The sequence below is a fragment of the Dermochelys coriacea genome, chromosome 2 (genome assembly GCF_009764565.3).
Source record: "Dermochelys coriacea isolate rDerCor1 chromosome 2, rDerCor1.pri.v4, whole genome shotgun sequence".
In the NCBI taxonomy this organism is placed as follows: domain Eukaryota; kingdom Metazoa; phylum Chordata; order Testudines; family Dermochelyidae; genus Dermochelys; species Dermochelys coriacea.
In genome coordinates this window covers 258,399,470-258,411,831 of record NC_050069.1, presented here as the reverse complement: position 1 = coordinate 258,411,831, position 12,362 = coordinate 258,399,470, and the positions used below count along the sequence as shown (strand labels likewise).

General features: G+C 43.3%; 1 protein-coding gene across 1 annotated transcript in view; it reads left to right on the top strand.

The window, feature by feature from the left end:
- Positions 1–12,362, top strand: part of LOC119850912 (sodium channel protein type 5 subunit alpha-like) — a 133,839-nt gene that overhangs the window by 61,014 nt on the left and 60,463 nt on the right. Inside the window, 1 exon segment of the mRNA XM_043509707.1 lies at positions 11,707–11,945. Within this exon segment, the coding sequence (XP_043365642.1) occupies positions 11,707–11,945 (239 nt within the window).

Here is a 12,362-nt window from a genome sequence, read left to right as displayed (position 1 = left end):
AAGGACAGTTGATTGTGAAAGCCTTCCTGTAAGCTGCACTGCCCTAGATGCTGCTGACACAGCTTCAAGGTCCATGGCCACAGTGATTATCATGAGAAGAGCATATTGGTTCCTGTCCTCAGACCTACTAGAAAAGTTCAAAACACGGTGGAAGACCTCCTGTTTGAAGGGCCTAAGCTCTTCAGTGAACATACAGACTCCTCTCTCCACACACTCAAGGAATCCAGGGCAGCATTACAGTCACTGTGGATTTATGTGCCTGTAATGAAAAAATGTTTTAGTAGATCCCAAACTGCTCAAAGATTGAAACCATTCCAATCCATCAGCATGCTTTCTTGAGACTTCAGTAGCCCTTCAAGAGAAAGACCAGACCACATAAATGGGGACCTCCCACCCCATTTCTACCCAATCAGCTACACCTTCTAAGAGGCACTTGTGACAACTCAGTCAAGGCAATCAAGCAGTCCACTCCAAAGGATCATCTATTGTGCGACTACCCCCCTTTGGAGACCAACTATCACACTACCTACCTCAAACTGGGAGTACCTTACCTCAAAGAGGTGTATAGTGGAGGTCATCAATATGGGCTACTTGTATCTACTTCCATTCAGTTCTATTCTGCATTCTCACTCCTCCTCCCTATTCCTTCTCAGGGATCCTTCTCACAAGGAACTCCTAAAACAAGAAGTTCATTCCGTCCTCCTTCTGGGAGCAATAGAACCAGTTCCACCAGAGTTCAGTAGAAGAGGATTCTATTCTGATTACTTCCTTGTTCCCAAGAAAGGTGGATGGTGGAGACCAATCCTTAACTGCAGGAACTTAAATAACTGTGTCCTTAGCACAATACTTCAGAATGCTGACTTTATCTACCGTAATTCCATTCTTAGATCCAGGAGACTGGTTCATTGCCCTCAATCTTCAGGATACCTACTTCCATGTAGCCATCCACCCCTTCCATAAGCATGGATGATTTGTGATCAGGGCCGGCTCTAGCTTTTTTGCTGCCCCAAGCAAAAAATTTGCAGCCCCAAGCTCTGAGAGCTCAATTGCCCAAGCAACAACAAAAAGAAAAAAAAAGATTGCTGGAATGCTGCCCCTGGAATTGTGCCACCCCAAACACATGCTTGCTTTGCTGGTGCCTAGAGCCGGTCCTGTTCATGATGGAGCAGACCACTATCAACACTGAGTTCTCCCCTTCAGACTCTCCTTGTCTCCGAGGGCATTCACGAAGATTTTCTCTGTGTTAGTGGCTCATCTCCATCAGTGGGGAATATCAGTGTTCCCATGTTTGGACAACTGGCTTTGCAAAGGCTGGTTGCCCCAAGAGGTCCAGTCAGCAACATCCAGAGCATTAACACTATTCCAATTTCTGAGTCTCCACATCAGCCACAAAAAATCCATACTAACTTCACTACAGAGAATAGACTTTATAAGAGCTACTCTAGACTCCACAAGCACAAGCCTACCTACCAAAAGAGAGAGTCTCCATCCTATCCAACAAATATCGGCTTTACAGTGCAGCCCAGAAACAACAGTGAGGACTTGTCTACAGGTCTTGGGCCGTATATTGGTCTCCATGTATGTGACTCCTCATGAGAGTATGCATCTCAGGTGCCTCCAGACATGGATAAGAACAGTGTATAACCCCCAAAAGACAGAGTTTCCAAATGTGTCACAGTGCCTTGGAAGCTGTTGGACTCTTGTACTTGTTGGAAGGACCCAAGGCAGGTCTGTGATGGAACCCTTTCTTGTATCCAGCACTTCCGAAGATCCTCACAACACATGTGGTCTCTGAAAGGATGGGAAGCTCACCTATAGAGGGAGACAGCATTGAGCAAATGGTTGGTACAGGAATTGGCACTCCATATCAATATCCTTGAGCTAAAGCAGTACAAGATGATTGCCAACATTTACTTCACTTAATATGAATCACTGTCAGAATAATGCTAGAAAACAGCATACTAATGTATTACAGGGCAGAGCAAGATCTAGTCCTTATGTGCAAAGTCATTATGGCTGTGGAAATGGTGCATCTCCCATCAGATAGACTGCTGATATTTCTATCTAGCAGGCCTCCTGAATGCAACTGCAGGCTCCCTGAGCCTACACTTCTGGCAGGATCACAATGGGAGCTTAAAAACTCCGTCTTCCACAGTGTTTGCCAGACTTGGGATATACCAGGGGTAGACCTCTTTGCCACCATGAATGATGCAAAATGCCATCTGTTCTACTCCAAGGGAGGTTATGGCCTGAACACTCTGATGGCTACCATGGCCTTGTATCCTTTTTTATGCTTACCCACCTATACCATTAATCCTCAAGATCCTTCTCCAGCTGCCCCAAGAAGGAGCAAGTGCTATCCTTATTGCACCTGGTTAGCTGAAACAGGTGTGGTATTCAGACCTCATCCACCTCTCGGAGGTAATATGCCTCAGACTTCCTATCACAAAGGACCTAGTGACACAGAACTCAAGGTCCTTCATCCATCCCAGCACTTCCTCCCTGAATCTGAAAGCATGGCTCCTCAATGGCTCTCAAGCATGGAACTGACCATTCTGGATAGAGTTCAATCAGTTCTTTTATTCAGTAGAAAGCCCAGTGCTCACAAGACTTACCTCCAAAAGTGGAAGTGCTTCCAATCCTGGTTCTGCCTTTCATCTTCTCTATACTTGGAAGTTCCACTTTCCAAGATCCTGCACTACCTGGGTCCCTCAGTGAGCTCTATCAGTGTACCTCTGGCTGCCATTACAGCCTTCCACTCACCCATCCAGAACTTCTCAGTTTTTGTCCACCCTACAACCAGATTTCTCAAGGGTCTATACAACTTGTTTCCTCCCATTGGACAGCCGGTCCCAAAATGGGACTTCAACCTGGTTTTAAATACTCTACAAACCCGCCCGCCCCACTCTTGGAACCAATGGCAGCCTGGTCCCTCCTCCATTTCTCCCTCAAAATTTCATTTCTAGCTGCCGTCTCTTCAGCAAGTGAATGGGGGAGCAGGGAGCACTCATGGTAGACCTACCATGCCCCACCTTCTACAAATACAAGGTTATACTATGTCCCCATCCTTGCTTCCTACCAGTTTTATACCCAAAACTTCATGCCTCCAGAGAAGAATCAAGCCTTCATTCACTGGCTGTTGGAAGGGCCATTGCTTACAATTTGGACAGGACTAAACCATTCCAGACCTCTCCCAGGCTATCAGTATCAGCTGCAGATAGGATGAAGGACCAACTGATTTACACACAAAGGCTAAGAGTGTTTCAGGTTGTATCTTGACCTGCTGTGAAAATGCTAGGGTGCATCCCCTTTACAGAGTAACACAGCATGTTCCACTGGAGCTCAGTCCACAGCTACAGCTCTTCTGAAGGATGTTGCCATAGCAGAAATCTGCAGGACTGGTAATTGATCTTTTATCGGTACTTTTGCCAAGCGTTATGCCATCTTATCTGCTTCCAGGGATGACTTCGCCTCTCGTGATGCAGTCCTTCAAATTGTCCTGAACTTACCTCCACAACACCTGCCTCCTCACTGAGTTACTGCTTGGGGGTCTCCTACAATGGAGGACATATACTTGAAGAAGAAGCGATTAAGAACTCAAGTTACTGTAAGGTAAGTAGAGATGTTTTATCCCTATGGGTGCTCCAGCTCCCACCCTTCTTTCCTTCTACTGTGGAGTTGGCTTCATGGTCAGGAAGGAACTGTGTGGTGGCAGGCTCATGCCTCCCTATATGTTCTCATTCTGAGCACAAGGTGCTGCTTTGCCCTGGCATGTGCCCGCAGACACTGCTTTGCAGTCTTCAGTTGAGAGCACACCAGAATGCTCACATTCTTTGGTGGAGCACCTAAAGGGCCAAAACATCTCAAAGCTACTGTAGTGCAAGGAGAGGTTACTTAGCAAAATTAAGCAAAATTAATTCTGGCATTCCATAACTTTTTAGTGTGTGACTTTGCCACCTAAAAATTCTTTTTTACTTTTTTAAAAATACGTTATATAGTGGGCTGGTAGCATTACATATTATTAAGGTTGCCTGACACTTCCCATTATAAGACCCTATTTAACTTTCTTATCACTTTGCTAAACTTTAACCATGCAGGTTGAAATTTTACATGCTTGTGTCTGCCTCAGGCTGATCATTTCTGGGAAATTTCAGCCAAAAGGGTTTATCGATGTCCAAGAACCATGCTAGGAAAAAATGTTGTTTTGCCCATGTTAAAAAATCCTGGTAACCTTTCTTTTGAAAAGCTTTACCACCCATATGCTTTGAAGTATGGGTCTGAAATTGGATAGGAGGTGGCCTTTGCGTTGGGGAGGAGATTGGTACTGGTTCAGGGAAGAGACTGGGAGCTGGGGAGGAAAATGGAGAAAGTGATACTGGGAGCCAATGTGACTCAGAGGAGACAAGGTGATGGTGGGGAACATTAGGGTTGGCTTGGCAAGGAAAATGAAACTAGGAACCAGTGAGGGAGAAAGAAGTGGTCTGGTAGGGGAGAGACATCTGATAAGGAGTCGGAGTTTGGGGGAAGAACTGGAGTATATTAGGATTGGTATGAGAAGTCTCTGAAGTGAATAATAGGATTGGCTAGGTGAGGACAATGGGGCTGGAAGGAGGAGCCAGAGTTCCTGTCAATTTACTGTCTTGCTGAATGACAGAGCAGAAGGAGTTAACCTTGGGGGGTGAGGGATGGACAGAAGAGTTTGTGCCTTCTAGAGCACATTCCCCACCAGAGCCTGGAATGGAGTTCGAGATTCCTCGGCTGTCAGCAAATGTCTCTGAAACCCATTGGCAAAATGTCTCATCCATCTCTGGTGCTAGGCCACATAGAGGATAACAACTTACTATTGCTGGTTGCATGATTGCTACTCTGAAGAATTATAGTCTGTCCCTGCTTCTGCCACAGTGTTCCTGTCTGATGTCAGTCAAGTCACCTAAACTAGTCTTTTCACAGGTGTTCACTAATTGTGTTTTCCTTACTTTCTGGCTGCTTGACTTGAGACCCTGGGTTCTGATTTGCAGAAATAGTGAGCACACATAGCTGCCACTGCGTTCATTGGGAGTTGTGTTTTGAACATATGTAATAATAATTCTATATCTTTCCTCATCACATATTTTTGACAGGTTTCCATTCTGCATGCCATGATATTGTACCAGTTAGAACTGTGCACCACCCCTCCTTTTGTCCTGACCACTTTTTGTCAATTGAGTTGGCCATATAGTGTTGGAAGCCCTATCTCCCCTCTTCTCCCACTTCCAGGGCTCCTATGTATGAACATTTTTGGCTCCATCATCCATTTGGGGAGGAATTATTTTAAAAATATTATTTACTATACCCTTCTTGGAAGCATTAAAAGTAAATCATAGAATTATAGGATTGGAAAGGACCTCGAGACATCATATAGTCCAGTCCCTTGCACTCATGGCAGGACTAAGTATTATCTAGACTATCCGTGACAGGTGTTTCTCTAACTTGCTCTTTAAAATTTCCAATGATGGAGATTCCACAACCTCCCCGGCAATTTATTCCAGTGCTTAACCAACCTGACAGGAAATTTTTCCTAATGTCCAACCTCACAACACACCTGCTAATACATCCCAGAATGTTGTTTACTTTTTTGCAACAGTGTTACACTGTCAACTCATATTTAGCTTGTGAAGTCACTATGACCCCCAGATCCCTTTTTGCAGTACTCCTTCCTAGGCAGTCATTTCCCATTTTGTATGTGTGCAACTGGTTGTTCCTTCCTAAGTGGAGTACTTTGCATTTGTCCTTATTGAATTTTATCTTATTTACTTCAGACCATTTCTCCAGTTTGTCCAGGTCATTTTGAATTTTAATCCTGTCCTCCAAAGCACTTGCAACCCCTCCCAGCTTGGTATCATCCACAAATTTGATAAGTGTACTCTCTGTGCCATTATCTAAATAATTGATGAAGATATTGAACAGAACTGGACCCAGAACTGATCCCTTCACTCTATATGCCCTTCCAGCTTGACTGTGTACCACTGGTAACTATTCTATGGGAACGGTTTTCCAATCAGTTATGCACCCACCTATGGTAACTCCATCTAGGTTTTATTTCCCTAGTTTGTTTATGAGAAGATCATGCGAGACAGTATCAAAAGCCTTACTAAAGTAATGATATACCACATCTACTGCTTCCCCCCATCTACATGGCTTGTTACCCTGTCAAAGAATGTATACATATAGATTTGACATAGATTACCCTCCCCCAACTCACATACATGCACTCGGAAAGCTGCTGTTTAGCAAGTCCAGTAGTGCTGCATGTATGTTAATTACCCTGTACTCGTGGATGTTCTCAGTAATGCACATGTTGGTAGCGAACTGTGTGATTATCATACATTCGGTCAGAAAATTCAGTAAGACAGTCAATTAACAAAAACCGGTTTCAGAGTAGCAGCCGTGTTAGTCTGTATTCGCAAAAAGAAAAGGAGTACTTGTGGCACCTTAGAGACTAACAAATTTATTTGAGCATAAGCTTTCGTGAGCTATAGCTCACTTCATCGGATGCATTTGGTGGAAAAAACAGAGGAGAGATTTATATACACACACACACAGAGAACATGAAACAATGGGTTTATCATACACACTGTAAGGAGAGTGATCACTTAAGATAAGCCATCACCCACAGCAGGGGGGGGGAAAGGAGGAAAACCTTCCATGGTGACAAGCAGGTTGGCTAATTCCAGCAGTTAACAAGAATATCAGAGGAACAGTGGGGGGTGGGGTGGGGGGGAGAAATACCATGGGGAAATAGTTTTACTTTGTGTAATGACTCATCCATTCCCAGTCTCTATTCAAGCCTAAGTTAATTGTATCCAGTTTGCAAATTAATTCCAATTCAGCAGTCTCTCGTTGGAGTCTGTTTTTGAAGCTTTTTTGTTGAAGTATAGCCACTCTTAGGTCTGTGATCGAGTGACCAGAGAGATTGAAGTGTTCTCCAACTGGTTTTTGAATGTTATAATTCTTGACGTCTGATTTGTGTCCATTCATTCTTTTACGTAGAGACTGTCCAGTTTGGCCAATGTACATGGCAGAGGGGCATTGCTGGCACATGATGGCATATATCACATTGGTAGATGCACCAAATGCATCCGATGAAGTGAGCTGTAGCTCACGAAAGCTTATGCTCTAATAAATTTGTTAGTCTCTAAGGTGCCACAAGTACTCCTTTTCTTTTTGCGAATACAGACTAACACGGCTGCTACTCTGAAACCTGTCATTATGCAAGGCACTGAATTTAGCCGTATAGAGTGGAAATCTGTCAACTTCATGAAAAAACTCGCACAGATACAGACAGACATCATCTTCCTCTCCAAATGCAAACAGATGGACATCATACCGAAAGGACTGAAGGTAAAAAATCCATTACAATCTACATACCACACAGACTATGCTGACAGCTTGTGCCACACACTCTCAAGGAAACTGCGGAACCACCTGATTAACATCCTCTACAGCAAACAGGGAAAGATTAAGAATGAGCTCTCAAAACTGGATACTCTCATAAAGAACCAACCTTCCACACAAACTTCCTCGTGGCTGGACTTTACAAAAACTAGACAAGCCATTTACAAAACACACTTTGATTCTCTACAAAAGAAAAAGGACACTAAGCTATCTAAACTACTATATGCCACAAGGGGCCACAACAATGGTTCCCGTAACCCACCGAGCAATATTGTTAATCTATCCAACTATACTCTTAGCCCAGCGGAAGAATCTGTCCTATCTCGGGGCCTCTCCTTTTGCCCCTCCACCCCCACGAACATGATACAGTTCTGTGGTGACCTAGAATCCTATTTTCGACGTCTCAGACTCAAGGAATATTTCCAACACACCTCTGACCAACATATTAACCCACAGAGACCTTCCTGCCAACACTACAAAAAGAAGGATTCTGGGTGGACTCCTCCTGAAGGTCGAAACAGCAGCCTGGATTTCTACATAGACTGCTTCCGCCGACGTGCACGAGCTGAAATTGTGGAAAAGCAGCATCGCTTACCCCATAACCTCAGCCATGCAGAACACAGTGCCATCCACAGCCTCAGAAACAACTCTGACATCATAATCAAAAAGGCTGACAAAGGAGGTGCTGTCGTCATCATGAATAGGTCGGAGTATGAACAAGAGGCTACTAGGCAGCTCTCCAACACCACTTTCTACAAGCCATTACCCTCTGATCCCACTGAGAGTTACCAAAAGAAACTACAGCATTTGCTCAAGAAACTCCCTGAAAAAGCACAAGAACAAATCCGCACAGACACACCCCTGGAGCCCCGACCTGGGGTATTCTATCTGCTACCCAAGATCCATAAACCTGGAAATCCTGGACGCCCCATCATCTCAGTCATTGGCACCCTGACAGCAGGATTGTCTGGCTATGTAGATTCCCTCCTCAGGCCCTTGGTTACCAGCACTCCCAGCTATCTTCGAGACACCACCGATTTCCTGAGGAAACTACAGTCCATTGGTGATCTTCCTAAAAACACCATCCTAGCCACTATGGATGTAGAAGCCCTCTACACCAACATTCCACACAAAGATGGACTACAAGCCGTCAGGAACAGTATCCCCGATACTGTCACGGCTAACCTGGTGGCAGAACTTTGTGACTTTGTCCTGACCCATAACTATTTCACATTTGGTGACAATGTATACCTTCAAATCAGCGGCACTGCGATGGGTACCCGCATGGCCCCACAGTATGCCAACATTTTTATGGCTGACTTAGAACAACGCTTCCTCAGCTCTCGTCCCCTAATGCCCCTACTCTACTTGCGCTACATTGATGACATCTTCATCATCTGGACCCATGGAAAAGAAGCTCTTGAGGAATTCCACCATGATTTCAACAATTTCCATCCCACCATCAACCTCAGCCTGGACCAGTCCACACAAGAGATCCACTTCCTGGACACTACGGTGCTAATAAGCGATGGTCACATAAACACCACCCTATATCGGAAACCTACTGACCGCTATTCCTACCTACATGCCTCTAGCTTTCATCCAGATCATACCACTCGATCCATTGTCTACAGCCAAGCGCTACGATATAACCGCATTTGCTCCAACCCCTCAGACAGGGACAAACACCTACAAGATCTCTATCATGCATTCCTACAACTACAATACCCACCTGCTGAAGTGAAGAAACAGATTGACAGAGCCAGAAGAGTACCCAGAAGTCACCTACTACAGGACAGGCCCAACAAAGAAAACAACAGAACGCCACTAGCCATCACCTTCAGCCCCCAACTAAAACCTCTCCAACGCATCATCAAGGATCTACAACCTATCCTGAAGGACGAGCCATCACTCTCTCAGATCTTGGGAGATAGACCAGTCCTTGCTTACAGACAGCCCCCCAATCTGAAGCAAATACTCACCAGCAACCACACACCACACAACAGAACCACTAACCCAGGAACCTATCCTTGCAACAAAGCCCGTTGCCAACTCTGTCCACATATCTATTCAGGGGATACCATCATAGGGCCTAATCACATCAGCCACACTATCAGAGGCTCGTTCACCTGCGCATCTACCAATGTGATATATGCCATCATGTGCCAGCAATGTCCCTCTGCCATGTACATTGGCCAAACTGGACAGTCTCTACGTAAAAGAATGAATGGACACAAATCAGACGTCAAGAATTATAACATTCAAAAACCAGTTGGAGAACACTTCAATCTCTCTGGTCACTCGATCACAGACCTAAGAGTGGCTATACTTCAACAAAAAAGCTTCAAAAACAGACTCCAACGAGAGACTGCTGAATTGGAATTAATTTGCAAACTGGATACAATTAACTTAGGCTTGAATAGAGACTGGGAATGGATGAGTCATTACACAAAGTAAAACTATTTCCCCATGGTATTTCTCCCCCCCACCCCACCCCCCACTGTTCCTCTGATATTCTTGTTAACTGCTGGAATTAGCCTACCTGCTTGTCACCATGGAAGGTTTTCCTCCTTTCCCCCCCCTGCTGTGGGTGATGGCTTATCTTAAGTGATCACTCTCCTTACAGTGTGTATGATAAACCCATTGTTTCATGTTCTCTGTGTGTGTGTATATAAATCTCTCCTCTGTTTTTTCCACCAAATGCATCCGATGAAGTGAGCTGTAGCTCACGAAAGCTTATGCTCTAATAAATTTGTTAGTCTCTAAGGTGCCACAAGTACTCCTTTTCTTTTAACAAAAACCATATCCATATCTATAACAGATACCTAATTTATTCAGAGACAAATCTATTATCTGAATGTGACCCCATATGCCTGAACATCAAGCAGCACATATCACAATATCAGTATATTATCTGTATTACAATATATATTGCATTTAGTGCCCGGCCATCCTACAAAGTCTGTCAAGAAGCAATGTTCCCACATCAGTATTTGCTGCCACCCCCATGCAAATTCGAAAAGAGTTTCTATTCTGCTTTTGGAGGGGAGGACACACTGTATCTATATATCTCCTGAAGTGTATGAGATTTGATTGTGGCCACTTCTCTTTTTAGAAAGACAATGTTTCTTCAGCATACCCATAAAGTGAATAAGCCATGTATACAATAGTTTTCTTCCATCTGCTTATGATGGAAAAATAAGCTAGCAGCTGTTTGGTGTAATTTAACACCCACACTTTAAAAAAAAAAAAAAAAAGTGCAACTTGTATCCTTTTACACAAATGCATTCCATACACCAGATGGAAAAATCGTACCCCTCTTTTTCCATCACTCAATGAGATCCTCCGAGATAGCTGTTAACCTTACTTTCAGTTTCAATAACCCTGTCCAAATCTACTGGCAGTCTGGAGCTTAATAAATGTTGCCTATGTGTTTGTATTGAGTTTTGCCTCTGGTATTTAGACTTTAAGTGACCTGAAACTTTTGCAAAATATAGGAGTGTTTACATGTGCATGTGAATTAGACCTAATCAAAACATAACTGTAATACTGTTTCACTTTGGCATTAATCAATCACTGAGCTGTTTGTTGCATTCAACATGGTTATTAGTGATATTGCATATAAAATGTATTCTATACAAGTGGGGGGAAAAGCACAACAGTAGTTTTAATTTTTATATGTCTTGGTGAATGAGGAAACAAGGTGTCATCCCAGCCATATTTTTCTAGTGTTGTAGACAATAGGAATGTTGTGTCTAAAATGAATAAAAAGAAAAGGAGTACTTGTGGCACCTTAGAGACTAACAAATTTATTAGAGCATAAGCTTTCGTGAACTACAGCTCACTTCATCGGATGCATCCGATGAAGAGAGCTGTAGCTCACGAAAGCTTATGCTCTAATAAATTTGTTAGTCTCTAAGGTGCCACAAGTACTCCTTTTCTTTTTGCGAATACAGACTAACACGGCTGCTACTCTGAAACCTAAAATGAATAAGGTTCTGATTGAAATTCAGTGGATTTTGAATCAGGCCTTGTCCGAAGAGAATGAGTTTAAATATTAATTCACTGATCTGGGGTTTGTTTAAAAAAATGAATGGAAGACTGAGAGAGGGCCTTATATAGAAAATGAATGATATGATTGGAAAAAGGCTCAAGAACATGTGATGGGTTTTGGGTTTCATTTTTCTGTGCTTTCATTAGTTGCGGTTCTTCTCTTATCACATAGGACAGCACTAATTACCTGGTTATTGCTTTGTTTTCTTTGTCATTTGTAACTTGAAGAATCGCAACAGAAATGCCCTTCCTGCTTGAAGGACTTTGCCCTAAAATATCTTATTTGGGACTGTTGTCCACTGTGGTTGAGAATCAAGAAAAAGGTGACAATTTTAGTAATGGATCCATTTACTGACCTCACCATCACTCTTTGCATCGTTTTGAATACTATCTTCATGGCACTAGAGCACTATAAAATGAGAAGAAATTTAAAATTCATGCTTGACATAGGCAACAAGGTAAGTGAATTCTGACATTCACTGTCAAGAATGAGTTTGTGTATTTCTGCCCAGGCTAAAAAGAATGGTAGTAAGAACAAAAGATTCATTTATTCATTCTCTGTCTGTTAATTTCTGGGATATGGGATTCCCAAATGTTACTCTTGTTTCACAGTTGTTCTAAACATCCTTTAGAATATGAGCAGACAAGGCTAGAATTTTTGTTGACAATCTGTTATAATATACATGATGATAAAAGTAGGGTTTGCTGTTCAGACTTTACTGATGTACCTATATCTATGCTACTACATTTGTGGGCCAAGGGATGTACTGGCCGCCGCTTCCAGCAGCTTCCATTGGCTTGGTGCAGCAAACCACAGCCCTTGGAGCCGCGATCAGCCGAACCTGTGGACACAGCAGGTAAACAAACTGGCCCGG